At 36.1% G+C, this 22298-nt stretch overlaps 1 protein-coding gene across 6 annotated transcripts; it reads left to right on the top strand.

The window, feature by feature from the left end:
• The first annotated feature begins 232 nt into the window (after positions 1 to 232).
• LOC100177386 (3-ketosteroid-9-alpha-monooxygenase oxygenase subunit-like) lies at positions 233 to 21352 on the top strand. 6 transcript variants are annotated; one of them, XM_018812167.2, is made up of 10 exons: positions 233 to 420; positions 636 to 898; positions 1125 to 1284; positions 1520 to 1647; positions 2073 to 2172; positions 2692 to 2833; positions 2979 to 3159; positions 3472 to 3612; positions 3925 to 4047; positions 10637 to 10814. In XM_018812167.2, exons 1-10 carry the CDS (start codon positions 318 to 320, stop codon positions 10655 to 10657), a joined length of 1362 nt encoding a protein of 453 aa, XP_018667712.1. In that variant the 5' UTR covers positions 233 to 317; the 3' UTR covers positions 10658 to 10814.
• The last annotated feature ends 946 nt before the right edge of the window (positions 21353 to 22298 follow it).

Below are 22298 nucleotides of genomic sequence, written 5' to 3' on the forward strand. Positions count from 1 at the left end.
TTGTTTATTTTATATGAGAATAACAAAATTTTGCTTGATTGGAAGTGTAAAAATACAGCGAATCCATATAAAGTAATATATAGTAGTTCTGTACCCATAAATGCAGAGTTTGGAATAGAAAACTTTGCTTTTAAAGTCAGATCCTTTTCTGTCCCCGAAATATCGCAAACCGTAGTCATGCATGTCGATTATATTACGTCATATGTAGAAATTTCCCTTTAGGTACCAAAGCCTTGTTATGTGTTAAAACACAAAGCGTTATTAGGTCTGTAGTTTTGTTTAGGGTCGTATCCCCTTTTGGTTTGTTTTTGTAAGCTATGATATTTAATGTACGTAATGCCTTGAGCGTGAAAAGAATATTAACTCGCTCGTTTAGTGAAAACTATGTGAAATTACGTTCAAGAACGTACAATCGCAATGGTAAGTGCGTTATGTTATTATAATAGTTAATGTACATATTTCGTGTGATGTCCCTCTATTATTTACTCATGTTTTTATTTCACTTCTTAATAATAAAACGTTTTCCTAAAATATGAGTATTTTTTAGTTATACTTTTTATGTATGTGAGTGGGACCCCTATTTTAATTAGGTCAATAAAAAAGATAAAAAAACAATTCATATGATTCTGTTTCAGGTGCTCTGTACTACTATCCATGTGTGGTATGTTACTCAAGAGCCTACACTACAGCGCTTAACAGTTCATACACAAATATTTCAAAAATCATCTCTGAAATTGAAAAACCAGCCACACCTTTAAGGCTATACAATGCATTACTTAAGGAAGGTGTTATAGAAAAAGATGAAAAGCAAAATTCTGTGATACAAATTCTTGAAAAGTTACATTTAAAACTGGATGGCTATGAAGCAGTGCAAAAGGGTGGCAGTTTTTTCACTAAAGTAAGTTTGTTTCGGGCATATAGTAGGATGGGGTAAGACGGGACTCCTTTGGTCATAATATCCAAATATCCTGATTATGTTTTAAACAATGTTTTGTAGGGGTTGTGACTGTGACTTTTTACTACCAAATGGGATGAGAAAATAGAATAAAAAAAAATTCTTCTTCATTGGCACCGTACCTCTACTCAATAATACCTTCTAGTCCTCTACCATGTTTTTCTTCCAGATTTTTTCTTCGCATGCAACAAGGCCACCCCAAGGGTTGTACATATATGGTAGCGTGGGTACTGGCAAGACAATGCTTATGGATTTGTTTTTCTCTTGTGTGAACGTGGATAGAAAACAAAGAATTCATTTTAACTCCTTTATGTTAGATGTACATGCAAGTACGTATGTGTAATTTTATAGTCTTCAACTGTAGCATGTTTTAATGGCTGTGAATTTACTGCTAATTTCCTTCTTTTCTCTGTTTTATTAATCCGAACGTGGCTAAAGCATTCAAAGAGATATATAAATTTTGTTACTTTTGTGTATGTTTTTTTTCATTTTTTAATGTCTGGCAATTTATACATGTCTACCTATATTGAAGGTTTTCCAATGCAATACTATGGTATTTTTCAGGGATTCACAAATTAAAGAAAGGCTTGGCAAGAAATCTTGGCACAAAACCTCAACCTTACGATCCAATCGGACCAGTGGCTCGTGAAATTAGCTCCGAAATATCTTTGCTGTGTTTTGATGAGTTTCAGGTATATAGGTATAAATATAGGTGTACCAGTACTACATGTAAAATGAGTGCATTGTAAGGGTAGCTAAAAATAGCTTTAACCCTGCTGTTGTGTGGATATACTAACAAGCAGAGCCGTAGTATATTGCATTCACCACATTAATCAATGAGGTTTCTACATTAATCAATAAACATAAATACCAATGAGGAGAAATTAGTTTTACAAATTCTCATTACTAATTGTTTAAAACACGATCAGGATATCTGGACATTATGTGCTAAAGGTTTCCTGCATGTATCCCTACATTAAAATAAATAACCTTGTCATCTATTGTACAGTGTCATGTCTTAACTTATATATATATAACCTTGTCAGCACCTATATTGTGAGTTAACACACTATAGTCTTATATATTGACAACAAATAATCCAGTTATATCTCTTTAGGTCACAGACATAGCCGATGCCATGATTTTGAAACGATTATTTACTGAGTTATTCGCTAATGGTGTTGTAATGGTAGCTACAAGTAACAGGCCACCTGAAGGTAATTAATTTTGTAAACAAAGATTAAAACATAGATTCCCCCCTCTAGCGTTTACATATGCTTGACATATATTGGGCCTTTGGTTATAAAGTAGAGGGATATTTCGGAATGTATATTGTTGGTCGAGCTGCCAAGGAAAGATCCCCCATTCATTACCATTTAACCCATTGTTGCCTACATTCGGCGAAGTCATAGGCTTTAAAATCTAGTGGCACCATGGGTGTCACTGTCAGCTGTCAGGGTAATAGGCAAAGTTTGGCCTAAATCTTAGGTCCCATAGGGTATCAGGCTGCAGGACCTAACCCACATAGAATAGAATAGACTGGGACCAATAAGCCTACATCCCAGGTCTCAGGTGTGCCTCACTGAAGATCTCACCCTCATAGAATAGAATGGGACCAATAAGCCTACACCCCAGGTCTCAGGTGTGCCTCACTGAAGATCTCACCCTCATAGAATAGAACAGCCTTGCCCCAATAAGCCTATTTGATTTACAATTAAACAACTTTTTTTTCACAGACCTTTACAAGGGGGGTCTACAGCGATCAAACTTTATTCCATTCATAGACATCTTAAAAACCCATTGTACTTCGTGTTGCATCGACTCGCAAACTGATTATCGGCTCTTGGGCGCACCTTGTGACGGCCAGGTGTATTTATTGTAAGTATTTATTTAAATTTTTTTAGGTAAAATATGTTCTTATAAATAAAAAAGTAGTAGACTGGGACCAATAAGCCTACAACCCAGGTGTCAGGTGTGCCTCACTGAAGACTTGATCATAATAAACACCATAAATGTAATTTAGGACATCTGACCCACAAACAGACAAAAACATGGACGAAATCTTCAAATACCATGTCTCAATGCAAAGTGGTTCAACCAGTGTAGCAACATCTAAAACACTACGTGTGCTTGGTCGGGACTTACAAGTGCCAAAGTTTTGTGGTAGGGTGGCAGATTTTACTTTTGAGCAGATTTGTATGCAGGTAATTATCAGTATTTATTTAGTTAGGCTTGTGAACTCTTGTGTTTACCTTATTAGCTGTTATAATTATGGTTTAAACACCTAATGCTCACTGTCAAACTTGTAACATGGCTGTCTTCTTACACTAGACACACATGGTGTATTCATACACCTCATGCTCATTGTAGAGTTATAACTTGCATGTCCTGTAATACACCAGACACGCTATGTGCGTATAGTTCACATAACTTATGCTCACTGTCTAATCTTCTATTACCCTAACGTTCAGTCCTCATTTCCCAAAAGATTTTTTCATCAAATCTTCCTCTCACAGGCAGTAGGAGCAGTTGATTACATTGAGCTAAGCAAGGAGTTTGACATCATCTTGATCCGAGATGTCCCACGGATGAACATCTTCCGGAAGACAGAAGCGAGAAGGTTCATCACTCTCATAGATACTTTCTATGATGCAAAAGTATGTTCAATGACGAGACATAAATTTATTTATATCTTCGAATATAGTAACGAAAATCAGATAATTCAATTATATTTACTGTTTATTAATTAGATCAACATCAATATATCATTGTATTTCTTAAGTTTTTGTTATTTTTATCTCTCGTATAGAATGGAATTTAGTTCTATTGTTGGTCTTAATTTTTGGCTTTCGCGTTTTTGTAGCGCACGATCCTGACTGTATTTTTTTACACAAGAATCGTTCTGCTAAATCAGCACCAGATCAGGGTAAGATTCATGGCATTTATAACATTGGTTACTTTGGCCACAGGTGGGTTTAATCTTATCTGCGGAAACGGAAGCTTCTGAATTATTCGTAAACGCAACAGAAGAAGAAAAAGTACAAGTTCTTCAAAGGGAATCAATTATTTTAGATGACCTAAACCTAAAACAGGTATGTGTTTTCTATTAAATTATTTTGTACAGTTTTGTAATAATAAGCGCCCAAATTTTAAAATGCATGGGAGGGGGGGGGGGGTAGTTAGATACACAAGATATCCTGTGAAACAAATTTAATTTATTGGTTGTAATGTTAACTGAATAATGCAGTTCCGAAAATTCAGAGCATAAAAATTGCATATATATTTTTTTAACTCGCTGCTGAATTATGGCCGGTTAAACTATTGACAAAAATAAAGCGCTGACTGCGAAAGTTTACATGGTATGTTTTTTTGTGGATCTTTTGTATTGATCCTTATGCTCACTGTCAAATATGATCGCTCTATGTGGATAAACAAATACTCTTTTTAAGAATTAATTGTAATTATACAGCATTTAACTTCCAATACCAGTAAGTGTCAGTTACTGTAGTGACCCTTAAATCTGTAGTCTTTAGTTTAGTCAAAATACACATAATATACAGAGAGTTAAATTACCACTATCACCAGTAAGATTTGTACCTAGTACTTCCAAGTCATAAGTCTCAAACACATTTGGTGATTGTTTAACAATATATTTACCAACTATTGTGTGTAAGAAGTTGTACTAACAGTCCCACCAGTAAGACTTGAACCTAGTACCCTCAAATCAAGAATCCAAGACCCTACATTTGGTGTATCTTAAATATAATAGCTTTGGAAGTTGAATTAATAGCTGCAACAGTAAGACTTGAACCTAGCACCCCCAAATCAAGAATCAAGATCTTACATTTGGTTCAAATCTTCCAGACTCAAGACTCCTTGGACCTCAACATCTTCTCTGGTGAAGAGGAACAGTTTGCGTTCCAGAGAGCTCTGTCGCGCCTTCGAGAGATGCAGACTGAAAACTATTGGAAAGAACGAGTCTCAAATCCAGAGATTTAAATTTCCTATGAACTTTTATTTTTTGAAGAAATTTTAGTCTTTTCTTTAAATTTATCAATATTTTAGGAAATTTTAACTTTTTTTGTGTCGTGTGAAACTGTTATGTTTTTAGGTAAATTTTAGCAACATTTTATATTTTAAATGTTGAACTTTCATTTAAGGTACCCTAAATTATAAATTTCTGCAAAAACTGTTTAAAATTTTTAAAACTAATTTGGTTTAACAGTATCGTACTTGCATGTATTTTAAATAACTACATTAAACGTTTGTGCATATTGCTAATTTTATTCTGCGTATGTTTCCAGTGTGTTCTATACCTCTATCTTATGACACTCTTCATTATGTAAAGTTTCACTTTAACTTGTCGATTAAAGAGCAATAAATACATCCGCAAGACGGCGGTGCGGAGCTATTGTAAAAATGGCTTTAAGTATTGGAAAATCTGCTAGTCAATTTTTGAGTGTATAAAGGGATTGGCTAAAACAGGGTAAAACTTTAGCGTAGGCTAATATCTTGCAAGAGTGTATTTAAAATGTTTTGACCTTTAGCTCTTTTTTACCTTTGCGACGATTTCTTACATAATATACGTGCCCACTTTCTAGGCATGCGTAGTTGCGCTACGGGCGCAATAGCAACCGGACCAAATTTTACCAGACACCGGCAAAAAAAGATTTAAAATCCGCGCGACCACACACCCCGTTTTAAGAGTGTTGCGCTAATAAAGAAATGTATTCACGGTATTAGTGATTATGCGTATTCGCCAGAGGCCTTGAATGTAAGACAGAATTTTCCCATTAAACAATAACGTTAATGTGCAATGGTTCATATCTCATAGCCCAAAATACCTAATCAGTTCAACAGCCACACTTTTTAACTGACGCCTTTTCCTGTTAGTTCACCCACAGCGTGTTTTAACAACTGTCGTTTTGCTGTTGATTCCCCTCCCCGTGGTATTTTAAATATTATGATCTTTGCCAACGTGTTTGAAAAATAAATAGATATTTAGGTTCTATATAACTTGTATTTCCTTCACAAAAGGTACAATCGCTGTCTCAACACAGTGGTCACTATGTTGTCCAGCTACGGTGTCCGGTTTCGGCACGCATCGCTTAAAAACATCTGTATAGCTTCATTAGCTTGGTATTTGATATCTCGTGGGTGAAAAGCAGTTTTAGTAAACAATCATCATTTATCAGCCACGCCAACCGAAAGTAATACATATAGTACTGTGGAATAAGATAGAACACATTGGGCATATATTATACAAATATCCTGATCGTGTTTTAAACAATTACCAACGGTTTATGGAAGTCGTGACAATACGGTTTTATAATTCTTTAAACGTTCTTTGTTTACTACCAAATGGGACGAGAAAATAGCATAATAAAAAGTTCCAATCTTTTCCCACCCTACTACATCATGTTATACATCGTTAACAACCATTTTTGTTTTTATTAAAACTGCAAGTCTATAGGCATATAGTCACAAAAGATCATAGGACAGACTATACAGCACATATATGCAGACCAAAAACAAACATTAAACGTTTAATATATAATGTGCGGTTAGTATAACTAATATTTGTACATAATACTGGCATGTACTTCATGCTCATCGAGTTATAACATGGGTGTCTTCTTATACTCCAAACACACACGGTGTAGCCTATTCATACACCTCATACTAACTGTCAAGTTATAACATGAGTGTCTTCTTATACACCTGACATACATGATGTATTCATACACCTCATGCTCACTGTCAAGTTATAACGTTGGTGTCTTCTTATACACCAGACACACATGATGTATTCATACACCTCATGCTCACTGTCAAGTTATAACGTTGGTGTCTTCACCAGACACACATGATGTATTCATACACCTTATACTCACTGTCAAGTTATAACATGAATGTCTTCTTAAACACAAACACACATGCTTGTTATTTCACATACGCGACGTTTGCATTCATGTTTTACCTGTTTATCTTATTTTCATGAGGTAATGGAACAACTCTGACCTTAATCTTAGGTCCCATGGCATGCCACGTTGCGGGACCCCACCACAACACAGAATAGAGATCGACAATGGCCTATGTATTTCACAGTTCGTATCAAATTTTATTACCACCGCTTTTTAACAATTCGGCTCAGTAAGGTACTAAACGGCTTCGTTGCGTCTTAAATACGAATTCAATTTTACCCGAAGTGTTATAATAGAATAACAAAAGCTATTTGCAAGAATAGCGCGTTCTGGAGTCTAGACGCGCTGACAGAAAAATAGGTTTTGCAGAAAACACGCTGTCGTTTTCTTAGAAAGCACTATATACGTGGTTTATACTAAAACGAAATAGAGTGTTTTCTAAAAAATAAGTTAAGTTTAGCTTACTGGAAAGTCTTTTCCAGTAAAGTCAAAACCATCAGATTGCTTATAAATGTTTATACCTGTAATATTTTGGTTTGATTCTTGATGTTTTACAGTAGGGTGTGGGGAGATGAGACACCTTTAAAATCTACTTTCTCATTCCATTTAGTAGTACTCTCATAGACCGTTGTTAATTGTTTAAAACACAATCAGGATACTTGGATATTATGTGCTAAAGGTGTCCCGTCTTCTCCACTCTAATATAGTAAAGTCTGGGATGTGATGGTCCCTGTTTTTATTCTCTTTTATCGTCGTATTTGTTAGTAAACAAAGAATATTTAAAGAGTTATAAAACCGTATCCTCACGACTGTTGTCAATTGTTTAAAACGCTCAGGAAATATGGGATATTGTGCGCTAAATGAGTCCCATCTCACCCCAAAATACTCTAGGCCAAAGTCCGTATTTCTATTTATATACGGACTCTGATATAAGCTACACTACATTATAAATTGTTTTTTTTTTTGTTATTGTCTGTTCGTACATTTATCAGAACAGACAAACACAGTGCGTATAAACGTATATACTTGTAATGTTTTAATTTGTTTTGATTGCTTATTGGATGTAATACGAATTGTTGTTTGTTGTTGTATACGTACGGTGTAATCAGCACAGCGTATTTCATGACGTTTATCCTGTTACGTCACATGTCAGACAGCGACAAAACAGTGCATATGCCAACTCTTAAGGTGGCTGTACACACTATCCGGAATTCGTCCGTTTTGTCTGTTTTTCCGGATTTCGCTGCCGCATGCGGAGTTGGACAAGGGTTTGCATATGACTTCGCATGCGAATTCGCACGCCGGATACTGTGTACAGCCACCTTTAAGCGACATGTAACGTAACCAAGAAGCCGAAAGGTATCTACAGTCTACGTGATAAAACACCCGTATAGCAGGTTTTGCTCAGGACAACGAAAAAGGTTGCTTACATTTCTTTTGTTTGATCGTTAGCGTGGTAGTCTTCACTTTCGGTTGGGGTCTACAGAGTGTAGCACGGCTGAGATTGTCTATTGTACATATATATTTAGATTTAAAAAAGGGCGGTATAAAGTAAAATTGTAAGTAGGTTTCTGGGTAATCTGATACACATAGAATCACTACACGTAATTATGAGTCATTTAGCACAAATTCTGAGGTTATTCATAAAGTTTTACTACGTCTTTTAAGAATCATTTGTTACAAATTTGAACTAAGAGTTATATAAAAGGCAGTCGAAAGTTTAAATAGGTGTATAGTTTTCTTAGTTATTGAAACTGTGCAGTGTATAGTTCTATTTAGTATTTGGTAACACCAAAAGAAATATGTGTGCTCTGCTAACAGTATTTGGTTAATAAGTATAGCCTTATACAAAGAACGTAGTTGTGTGCTCTTTCTTAAAGAAACCTATATTTGCACAGTGCAAAATTAGCTGTTTTCTTGAGAATGTTAATATGCGTGTACAGAACAGCTATTTTAGTACGACGTATTCTTTTATCCATCTTTACGTTTATAGAGAGTTACTCGGCCGGTACGCCGCTAGAACCATCATTTGTGTTTCTCAAATCAAGCGTTTCATTTGCCAGGACCCTCTATTTGCGCCCTACAACGAAAGGCCCGACTGATCGGCGTATATTGTTGCTAGGCAACGACGTCATGTTACAATCCAGGCAGCCAGGCACGTCCAAGACCCGGCTGGAAATATGAACTCGAATGTGATACGCCTACCTGCAGACGATAAGACGAGAGTGTGTAAACATACACGAGATATTACACTTTTTTTAGTCTTTGGAACGGTTTAGGCTTTATATAGTACTTGTTGTGTCTGTTAAACTCGTTCGCCCCTTTACCTTTTACCGCATATGTGTACTTCTCCTAGTTAGCTAACATAATGCTTCCGTTCCATCTGGCCGGTTATTCAAACAGCTATTTGGCCGTCGTTGCTAAATTGTTAGCGCGCCATATCCTACCGACTAAACGAGGGGAAATATGTCCGTCTTACTAGCTACAGTAAGCCACTGTACCGTAGTATATCATACTTTGGTTTATAGTATAAAATACTTTAGTAGTAAAACCTTTGGCAAGCGCAAAGAGCAGATTTCAGTTGCTTTTTGCGGGTTATTCAATGTCTGTCTGCAGACCAGGGAATAGCTAGCTCTTGCGCAAGGAATTTCTGTTGTTGCTCATTAAATTTTCAGCGCCTTTTTCGAAATGTCCGTGAGACGATTGCGCAAACCGACTGAAACTATGCGGTTAGAGTAGAGCTACAAAAGCAGGCTGTATAAAAGTTTACGTGACCGTTAAAGTCGACCATACAGCAGCGGTTAAATCGACAAATATTCCATGACATAAATTAAGTTTTATTTTAGCTTTCGAGCACAGTAACAAAGATCAGATGTATCAAAAAATTGAACAGAAGGGAATTAGCAGCAAAACGACAGACGTTGAAAGGCATTTACCGGTAGTTGTATTGCCTGCAGGTGTTTTTAGTATAATTTTATGACAACATAAGGTGAAATACTAATGTAACAGCGGTGAGCTTAGATCTCTCTGATCTTTCTATAAGTATAAAGACCGTACAGTCGGTAGAACAACAAATATAGCTCTGCCTGCTTCCGTGTTTGATGCGTCATTTTATACGAGTAGCAGCGCAGCCTGTTAAGTTATGTCTTAAGCAGTTTCAATCGTCATGACGTGTATTTATGTTAAGATGCAAGAATTCGGTGAATCAAATGTTATTGTTATTGTTCAATTCGCATTAACTCGGACTCTCTGATAAGTTAGATAAGTGTATGCAGTAGTTCTAGCTGGTATTTGCCTCTGCGTGGGTGTTTTTGTTTAAAATAGTTCTTTACTGTAAATTGTTTATAAATGTTTATATTTTGTTGCCGCCAGGTGCATTATAAGAGTAAAATAAGTCTTCTGGCAAGTTAATATCACGAATAAAAGATTGCCGAATATCTTTTTCACACTTTGTTTATTTTTGTTTGGTTGAACGTATATGGGTTTAAACCAGTATATAGTGGGGTGGGGAAGATAGAACACCTATTCGTTCTATTTGCTCGTCACATTTGATAGTAAACAAAGAATACTCAGTGAACTATAAACCGTATGCTCACGTCCGTTGTTAATTGTTTAAAACACGATTGGTATATTTGGATATCATGTGCTAAAGGTGTCCTATTTACCCAACAGCACTATTATCTAGATAAGCGTTCATAAAATACAATAATACACATACATCTACCATTACTTGACGACTTTATTTTGCTTCCTAAAGGTACAATATAGGCCAACATGATCTCACGAATACCCCGCTTGCTATTTGAAAACATACTTGTGCCGGTGGCGGACGTATTAACAAAGTCTGTCAGTAATTTTGCTGGACACAAAAGCGACCAAAGTTACAATTCGAATGCTACAAGAGTGTCAACAATTTCTGATGAAGAAATCGAGTTTTATCTGAATCTCAAATCGGCGGTTTTGCTACTGTGTCTTGCCCTTTGTATAGCTGGCTTCTCAGTGCTGATGTATTTCTTGTACGTTTTGGTCTTTGTGCCCTACAACAGAGTAAAACGACTTGGGAGTATTGGGTAAGTGAAGTTAATTTAACATCATTTTATTTATTCAGTCAAGTTAACATATGGTAAGGTTGGGGGGGAGATGGGACACCTTTTCATTCTATTTTCTCGTCACACTTGGTTTTAAACAAAGAAAATTCAAAGAATTATAAAACCGTATCCCCACGACTCCCATAGACCGTTGTTAATCGTTTAAACAAGATCAGGGTACTTGGTTATAATGTGCTAAAGGTGTCCCATCTTACCCCAACGCACTATACACTGGTAAGATATAGTACATTTTTTCATTCTTATTTCTCATAATATTGAAACAACGAAGAGAATGAAATTAACAACAAAACGACAGTCGTTAAAAGTTAATTACATTTCAATGATTTTGTTCATGTACACCCGTTTCGGTTTGCAAACGTAAAAATGGTTTATTATTTTTTAAAGGGAAAAGTCTAGTTAAATATGCATGCGTGTTCACCATGCAAATGCGGTATATAGATATTGGTGGCCGTATTGGCTTTTAAAATAATAAGTTCTCCTTATCCGAACAGCAAACGTTTTAACACCGTGGCATTTATAAGTTATTTATGCGAGCGCATGAATTAAAAAATATGTAAATTCAACTTTTGTGCGATCATACCATTACAACTGTAAACTGTCTATTTTGAATGTTGTATTATAACAGCAAAATCCGCTCACGTTTTAAGCATGTATGTATATTCTCACTTAATCGTATTTAGCAGTCGAAAAAGCACCCCAATTGGGTATTATGTTTTGTGGTTTTTAAAGGTGACCTGATTATTTTCCAGAGTCAGTCTGTAGGTTAATAAAAAGGCGTTTATTTTTTCTGTGGCTGAATCAAATCATAAGAATATCATTTTAACAAAATTACACTTATACAGTTACACACGGTAACAATGAAACAACAGTCGTTAGCAAATAACCAGTCTAAATATAGACTGCAGTTCGCATTGACCATTTGCTTATTAGTATGCAGCTGACTTTGCGTTAAATTATTCAAGGAAAGCTATACATATGTTCTCAGTATAAAGGTAACAGTCCCATACGCGTATAAAGCTAATTAGCTTACCGAAACTGCAACAATCATATTATTAATTGCTATAGTGTTGAGAATGGTTCCAAATCGTATATGCAAACCTATGCAATAGGACGTGATTAAAAACCTATATAAAATATTGACATGTTTAAAATACATCCACAATATACGACGCTTTATTCCAATTAATTGCAACGTAAAGATATTTTTCTATGTCATATTTTGGGCTCTTTTTAGCTCTAAAAGTCGTAAATACAGAGGCGTATTTTAAATGCAGACTGGTATGCAGCCATCCCCCCTTTTTAACCAATCAAATCGCTCTGTTACGCTTCGGTGAGAACAAGTTTCTGTAAGACGCACGTCCAAGCACTAGACTATACCAATACAGTTTCCGAAAATTTACCTTTAAAAACGGGTATGGTTGCGCAATAGTCTGAGCGCATGCGTCAGATACTCTGCTACTTCTGCTACCAGGCAAAACAAAAAAATATTCCTTTTTTTGCCTATCTATAAAATTAAAGGTTTCCACATTCCAAATGAGTCTTAATTTAAATACGGCATACCAAAAAAAGTATTGCTTCTTTTACAACTTCTCTTTTTTTGCGTATTATAGATATCAAAACCACGAAGAGGGACATCTTTCAAAGAAAGACATCGCTAACTTGGTACGCAGAAGACGAAAAGTCGGGGACGATCTACCCCCTGTCTTTCCTAATGGCTGGTTTCGACTGGTGGACTCGCAGCAACTTGAACCCGGCCAAGTTAAACAAGTAACGGCTCTTGGTAAGTTACTAGGATATGGTTTGTTCCAATGTATGGAATTTGCCGGGCTAATAACCCGTCAGTGACGACTGGGTTGGAGCAATTGGCGTTAAGGGTCTTACCTAAGGACACATACACGCCAACAACGGTAGCAGCGACGAGCTTTGAGACCATTACCACTTACACACGACGCTGTTCGTAAATTAAACCACTGTTGTCAGTTCGAAGCCTCGTTTTTAAACTATAGAGCTGTTAAACATCGGTGCCGTTGGGCAGTGGTTAGGGCACTTATAGCATAGAAAGGTTACTGGGTTCGAGACTCAATGCTGCTACCATTGAGGGCGTAAGTGTTTTTAGTCAAGACACTTAACAGCATTTGCCTAAACCAGTGGTTAATTTGGTTTTCTACATTTTTACAATTGTAAAGCGAGCACGAGATGCATGGAACAAAACACCCGTGTGTTATAACGACTTTGGCTACCTTGTCACGCGAGGATAAACAAATTCATTCATTCATTTGGGTTTGTTTATAAGCTATGCCACCGTTGTCATATGTATGCCTTGCTTATAAACATTACAACAATGAGACATGAACTTACGTTGATATTGCTATAGGCTATTTATACACGTTAGGTACTCTCCACCTCAAAACTTGGCGGGTTCGCAAAATCTTGCAGATTTTAAATAAGTTTTTGATTTCGGGGCAATAGCAATCGTTAAAAAAGGAACATTCTGTTTCAAAGCACCTCGTATCTGCTTACAAGTTACCACGTATGTAACTTTGTGGGTGATTATTTTTGGGGGAATTTCTTCAAGTTTTTGTATTGTAAATCTGACAATTTCGACAACCCGCCAGTATAGTAGAGCATATAGATCCAGCGAGTGTTTTTTGTGTAAAACTTTACTATACTGTTCCAAGGCGTGAAACATAAACACAAGACACCGTATTACATATAACATATAACACATCCAAAGCATGAATCATTACATATACATTTTAGTTAATACACCAGCTATTAACAACAACAAAACCAATCATTGTATCTCACTAATAAACAAAGGTTGATTACAGCTTCACTTTCTGTTTCAAATCACTTCCTGTTGATACACACTGACATATGTTTTAAATGCATACGTAATTAGTGGGCGTCTACTGATATGCTTGTTTTATGCTGATAAAAAACGACAAAACCTATAAGACGGTATATAGTAGGGTGGAAGAGAAGATGGGACACCTTTATCGCATAATATTTAAATATTATGATCGTGTTTTAAACAATTAATAACGGTCTAAAGGAGTCGTAAGGATACGGTTTATAATACTTTGAATGTTCTTTGTTTACTATATCAAATCGAACAAGAAAATAGAATGAAAAAGTGTCCCATCTCTCCCCACCCTACTATACATCACGTGTTTTCCGCAAATGTTGCTAGTTATATAAAAAGATGACCGCAATGTGATTCGCATAGTTTACATTCGGTAACCCTTGAATTTATGTTTGTATTGCATCTCCCTTTCTCCTAACTACTTTCCAACGAACTAAAAGTCCCGAAATATGTGCGGAATTTTCCTCTTATAGATAAAGCGGGGGGTTTTCATGTTACGCTTTTGGTTGTAGTTGCGCAAGATTGTGCAATAGCAGATACACGCAAACACAAGTGCTTGTCGGAAATACTATACTTGTTATTGTACCCTGCTGTATACGTCACATGCTCTATTTTAGCACAATAAATTTGGCCCAACAATTTTATACAGCTTTGTGGGTGTAGCAGCAACGCTTTTATTTGACACTTTAACCCAAGAAGTTTTTACTTATGTTTTTAACGAGTTTTGTTTTGCTGTCAATTAATTCCTTTCTATGCACATTTTTCATTAATTTAATCTTTAGTACTATATTCAAAAGGACAAATAAAAAATTATGTCTACAAATTTATCACAGTGCATTTTAACAGGCGAGCACTTTGCTGTTTTTCGTTCTAAGTCTGGCAAAGCAAGTATATTGGATGCATATTGTCCTCATATGGGTGGAAACCTTGCTGTTGGCGGGATCGTAAAGAACGACTGCCTGGAATGTCCTTTCCATGGCTGGCGATTCGACGGAGACGGAAAATGCGTGGCGATACCTTACTCCGAAAAAAGTAAGTAACCCAAAGAAAGATGCTGTATAGTACTGTGGGGTAAGATGGATACCGTTAGCACATAATATCTCATATTTTTCTAATCATGTTTTTAACAATTAACAACGCGTATTCAGACGTGAGAATACGGTTATACAATTCGGCAAATATTCTTCGTTTACCACGAAAAATAAAAACATGGACCATCTTACTCCAACCCACTATATGTAATTTATTATACAATACCAATACACCAACATACTAATGCTTGTTTGTTCGATAGTAACGTTTCTGTGTCGTAAGAAGAAACACCGGATGTTTTTTGAAAATGTATTTATTATTCAAGCTTGGTTGTCACCACCAGTACCCTGTTGTATACAAAATATAAACAAAGCACCAAAACGGGTTTAGCAACAATAGCGTCAGGTTACACGGGTGCTTTCCACATTGTTATTTGACCTATGTCAACTATGTATCCTAGGTTAGGGGAAGATGGTGCATTTTGTTCTCTTTTATTGTCCCATTTGTTAGTAAACGAAGAATATTTACAGAATTGTATGACCGTAGCCTCACGACTTTGCAAAAGCGTTGTTAATTGGTTAATAACTGGATTAGGAAATATGCGATCGTATGTACTTTATCTCACCCACAGTTTTATACTTTATAAAATACCACGACACCTATAAAAGGCAAACAAATTTGTGTAGAAAAACGTACTAAGGCAGATTAATCTGTTTTTTAACCACAATTTTTCGATTAAACAAGTAAAAATGGCATATTATTCCATGTTTTATTTGATATTCTATTAATTTGAGTGAGGTCCTATACGGCTAGACAAGCCAGGGACCTGGGATTTCGCCGATAGCTATTTTAGCGAGCGGTTTGAACTTTACAATACCTGAGTGTAACATAGCTTTGATTGGAAACACAAAGTAAAGAGGCGCCGGTACAGCGTGTTAGGTTAACTGACTCCATATATGTACTTTGGCCGCCATACAATTATTAACTAATGAACCTAGCATTGTATAATGATAGCATCTTATCTCAAATGGCCTTTGCCTGACTAAAGACAAACATTCGATCTAAATATACGGGCCTATTCAAAGCTCCTTTTATTGGTTGTTAAAGTGTATTTCTTTTGCCGCGCCTTCGTATAAAGATTTAAACATATTTGGTTTGCTATTTCGGGGTAAAGGGTTTTCTGAGAGGTCGTATTACATTCGTCTATCAAAGTTAATTGCTTAACGGGTTATGGCGTTTATATTTACTTCGTACACTCAGATGTAGTCTACATGAATACGTGAGTACAAGCAAACCGCGGCATAAATTAGACCACCTATATAGTCGAATGCTCTATATTGTGACCATGTATTGTGACGTGTACAACATACAACGTCACAATGTAAAATTCTAGATCACCAAATTTACACTGGCCAATTAAATCGTGTTATAAGTTTGTAATTAGCCGCCAAAATCGTGACATTCTTTATATCCGAATGCCATAAATAGCGTAATACACATATTCAAACAACGAGTACTACTTTATAGTTCAGCATTGGGTGCCCTATATAAGCATTATCACAACTTTGATTACTGTTTTAATGTTGCAAGTTGTATTATATAACTTGTGATCTAAATAGCCGCTACAACAGATTATTGGCATAAATAACGAACAAGTTGGGTAACCTATATAAATAGCTACAGTGTCACACTAACAAGCTAAAGCAAAAAGGCCAATGACTCACGACCCCTGGTCATAGAAAATTCCAATACATAAACCTATAACATGTTCTCATTTGCAGTTCCAACTTTTGCGAAGACCAAATCGTGGCCGTGTCGTGAAGTGAACAAAGCTATTTTCGTGTGGTTTCACTGCGATGGAAAAGAGCCAGAATGGGAGATCCCTGATATAAGTGAAATATCTACTGGCAAGTTCACCTACAAAGGCAGAGTAGAACACCATGCGAATACTCATATACAGGTATAATCGCCTGGTGCAAGATGCTTCACATTTTATTATATTATATCGCCCCTTTTGATTGTAAACAAAAAGTGTTTATAGATTTATAGAGCCATATGGCTTCACGACTTTTAAGGGGCGTTGCTAATTGTCAAAACACGATTAGGAAACATGGGACATTATGTGGTAAATATATCTATCTTATCCCACAGTACTATATAATGTATGCAGTAATTTTTAACATAAAGTTGTAAATATTAATAAGGTGTCAGAATTTTAGACCTACAGTAATGTGGGGTAAGATGGATACTATTAGTACGTAATATCCCATTTTTTTCAAACCGTGTTTTTAATGATTAACAACGCTTTCTACGGGCGCGAGAATTAACAGTGTTACAGTATTTTAAACCAACACATGTGTTGCCACCAAGTAGGCCTACGTGATTTGATATTGTAAAATATGTAGCTTTATTACTTAATCCTCTTTAAAGATATTAAATATGCGTCAGTCAAACACATATATTCATAACCGCCCACCACACGGAATGTAAGGTATTCTGTTTACATTAACTTGCTGTCGAGTCTAGCCTGTAGCGAATTGTCGTGCCCTTTGCACTACTGCTTAGTACATGCGGCATTCAGACTGTCTCAGTTACTTATAGTTGTTTTGTGTTTTTGGCTTAGAATTTACGGGTTCGAAGCTTTTTAATGCTGCTGCTATTATATGCATATTTGTCCTTGGGCAAGACGCTTAATGGCGATTTCTATTGCTCTAATCTAATGCCCGCTAATGGTTTGTCTAAATTGTTAGCCATACATTACAAAATCCGCAAATAATAATTACTTGCATCATGTTACATGGTAACCTGTAAGCGGAAACGAGGTGTATGAAACAGAACACCCGTGTTATAACATCTGCCATTGCTTCACCACACGGGAAAAAATAAGTTACATTCAATCATTTATTCATTCACTCTTTACCAGGATGTCCCTGAAAATGGTTCCGACTTGGCCCATCTGAGCCATCTTCACGTACCACACGCCATGTCCGGTGCAAATCTATCTACACAGTATTCGTCGTGGTGGAATTTCGCGGAGCATATTTTCAAGGTATGGTATTTATGAATTGGGGTTAATTTTCATTTTTTATCTTTTTTAGAGTTTTAATTTTTGTTAGTATGTAGCTCACGTACCAAAGGACTTCTGTACTGATACCGAAAGCTGTTTATCCTAGATTTTACGTCCCCCCAAAAGGGCCAAAAGTAAGTTAGGTCAAACGTATACATAGGCTGCAATAATCCACTTAAGTTCTTGCCAAACCAATGGAACCCAAAGAATGCTTTCAGGTTTACACACAATTAACTGATTGGTTTAAAATAGATCAAGGGTTTAGTTAAGACCAAAGTTCTAATCAATTCTAACACCAAATCAGATTTCAAAATTCATCATAAAATTTCAAAACATTTCGCAAAATCTATGCAAATACGATATATACCTATAGCATGGCGTTCATTCACAGAAATTGTATAGCGCGCTTATACAAACATTGAACTAGCTGTAAAGACAGCAAATATAACCATTTGTCGTCCGCGGTTGTTATGGACATAAGAGTAAACGAGATTTTCGTGTGTTTGGTCTGTTTACATGCGTTTTAACTACATTGAAATTTGAATCGTTGGCGACTTTGTTGTCCAGAGTTAAGATATAAAGTTACGAGTGTTTGTCCGATAAAGGTCGTAAGAACATAACCTTTAATAGTGTTTAGAAAATAAGCGGTCCTGCTATTGTACTGTGGGGTAAGGTGGATACCGTTTATTGCTTCGTAACTCGTAAGCGAGCATGAGGGGTATAAAACATAACACCTGTGGTATAACGACTGTTGCTGCCCTGTCACACAAAGATAAATAATTAAGTTACATTTATTCGTTCAATTACCCACATAGTTGCATATGTGTTAACCCGTAAGCGGGGACGAGGTATATGGAAACAGAACAGCCTTGTCATAACTACTGTCATTAGGCTCATCATGCGAGGATAAACACGTCACATTCATTCAGTTGTGATTCAAACTACAATCAAAGTTACATTTACTCATTTAACTTTAGGCACAATGCATTTTAAACTATAATAGCAAAGTTGCATTCATTCATTCATTCATTCAAGGCACAATGCATTGGGCCAGCGGACGAGGAACCTCATATTTCTCTATTCTACCTTACTCACTACCTACATGTCTTCAAACGATTCAAACTGCTCTCTCTCAACCTTAACGTGTACCAGGTATGTCATACCACATGCGCACTGTCAAGTGATTGACGTGTGAATATTAAATCAATTACTGCTTAGTCAGTGTATTTTACATTTTTAGCATATAGTAGGGTGGGGGAAGATGAGACACCTTTTCGTTCCATTTGCTCGTCCCGTTTGGTAGTAAACAAAGAACATTTAAAAAGTTATTAAACCGTATAGGCTACTCACGACTTCCATATATACCGTTGTTAATTGTTTAAAACACGATCAGAATATTTAGATATTATGTGCTAAAGGTGTCCCATCTTTCCCCACTTTACTATATAGTATGCCGACCATTTTGGTAATGGGTCAAATCTGGCTAAATCCCTGGTCCTCTGGCGTGTCTCGCCGTATTGGAACACGCGCGCGAATTATAAGTTACCTATATACATCTGTAACTCATAAAACACATGTAAATCACCTAGCGCCCTAAAGCTACCACCACCCCTTTTATAAATCCCACTAATTAATCATTTTTTACTTTTAGATTGGACCAGGCATCGTGCATCTTCATTTTGATTCCCCGTTCGGAAAAGGAGTGTTTGTACAGACCCTTACCCCTGTTGAACCCCTACACCTCGTACTCACCCATAATCTGCATGCAAGTTGGTCGATACCGGTTTGGTTGGGTCGAATTTTTCTTTACCTAGAAGCAATTCAGGTTTGCATTGTTGTTTGTTATGTTATAACTAGACAGTGAGCATAAGGTGTATGAATACACCATGTGTGTCTGGTGTATAAGAAGACACCCATGTAATAACTCAACAGTGAGCATGAGGTGTATGAATACACCTTGTATGTCTGCGAGTGTATAAGAAGGCACCCATGTTATAACTGAACAGTGAGCATGAGGTGTATAAAGGTCATTTATGTTTGATGTTTAAAAAGACACTGACGTTGTAACATGCGTGTCTGATGCGTAAGAAGTTAGAACTCAACAGTAAGCATAAGATTTAGAAATATTGAATTATATAAAACTGCAGCCAAAACCTCTTCCGTATAGGCGCAGCGTGAGTCATTTTTGACGTGGATGTTGATATTTGTTTGGAATGTGTTCGGGCACAGTTTTAATGCTGCTTACAACAAAGCATTTACGTAAGCCATTGACTACCGGCTTTTCTTACGGGGATTTACAACAACAGTAATTCAACCTTACCTACTTACTAGGACTTTCTGAACAAAAGGTGCACCATGACTGAGCGGCTTTCTTTCATGGTTAGTTACGCTTGAAAAGCCGCAAACTCCGTACATCTAGACGTCTTTACGTATACGCTGTAAAATAATTTAACGAAGTTTATGCTACTGTAATTGCTATTCACTACCATAGGCGTTTAGGGTAGTAATGTCGTTACGTTTAATTGCGGTTAACGGTAGTTTTAACTTGAATCGTACACGTTCAACGTATAACACACATATCTTACGTTTGCCCCAAAGAATTTTATTTAAAGTTATATATTACTGTAATTGCTATACACTCCCATACGCATTTAGGCTACATGTTACGTTACGTTAGTTTCATTTGTTTGCAGTTAACGTTAACTTTAACGTGAATTGTACACGCTAAACGTACAACAAATACAAGACGCGCATACCTTTGCTAAACAACTTCATATATAATCTATATAAGGATAAAAAAATTTTTTCTCTTTTACTTCAAATTAATTTGTTTGATTGTCAGACCGTATGACACGTTGCTTGGACTTGTTTTAACAATTAACAACGCTCATTTATAGAGTGGCAAGGATACGGTTATATATTTTCTGTAAATATTCTATTTTTACTACCAAATTAGGCAACGAAACAAAATGTAAACATATATCATCCTACCCCAACCTAATATAGAGTAGGGTGTGGAAAGATGGGACAACTTTTCCTTTTGTTTCGATTGGTAGTAAACAAATAATATTCAAAGAATTATTAAACTGCAACCACGTGACTCCTATATGTTGTATTCTAGGTTGATCGTGACGTAATGATTTGGAATAATAAAACATTTGAACCGCGACCCAAGCTGCTAAAAGAAGACTCACTTATTGCAAAATACAGACGCTGGTACTCACAATTCTACACGGAAAACAGTCCACGTTTAACCCTAAAATCAGAAGACGGTAACGGATGGTAATGGATTCGAATCCCAGCCAGGGTAGCTGAATGTTTTTTATTTGTTTCCTTTATAGTTCCTTTGAAATCTATTTGTAAATATCGCAACTAAAACGGCTATTTTTGCTGGGTCCATTTCTGCAATGCACTTCAATTCAAACAGGTGTATCTGCAACGGCAAAGAATATTATATCTAGTGGGTTAGGGTAAGATGGTCCATGTTTTCATTCTATTTTATCGTTCCATTGGGTTTTGCAGAACTTTAAAACCGTGTTCTCACGACTCGCGTTGTTATTTGTTTAAAACTTGATTTATAAATGTGAAAATTATGTGATAATCCATCTTACCCCAACCTACTATATGAAATATGTATCATTATTTCTTGTCTTTGTATAAATAATAGTAAATTGATACTGGGCATAGTAACTGGCTTACACGCCGTCTTATTTCTACCTATCAAACTCACTCTACAAGCTATAGTACCCAGTATACACCACGGTATTTTTCAAGCTCTAGCAAACGTTTTAAACTAGCAGTTGTTATACTTTTATCTTAATTACAAAATCTCCTTATAGCCCAAGCGGATTCTAGTGTTATAATGAACCGCTGGTTATATCACGTTAGTAGCGCCTGGTCCATACGTTACTACAATAACACTCCCGACTATTTTTACTCTAAATTCTTTTTCTTTGGTTTAAACTTTATATAAAGTCGATAATGTTTTAAGGTGTACAAGAAAAATGCAACATATAAGTATATATATATACATATATACAATGTATATATAAGTTATACAATGCACTAATACTAAACTGTTGCTCGAGACAAGTATCTTAATCAACTCCACAAGACGTTTAAACCATATATTGAAAACTAATGGTTAATGTAACTTTACTAACTTATATATATTCATAATTTTTTAAAGTTGTATTATTTTTGCACCATATCATACATTTGACATCACATTCCAGTTATCTAAAACGTGTTCCGCCAAAACGCCTGTACAGTATAACGTCACATTGGCAAAGGTCTAGGGTATTTATTTGTAAATTTTGTATATATATTGACACTTTTTGTAACT

This window comes from Ciona intestinalis, chromosome 6 (genome assembly GCF_000224145.3).
Source record: "Ciona intestinalis chromosome 6, KH, whole genome shotgun sequence".
NCBI classification, from domain to species: Eukaryota; Metazoa; Chordata; class Ascidiacea; order Phlebobranchia; family Cionidae; genus Ciona; species Ciona intestinalis.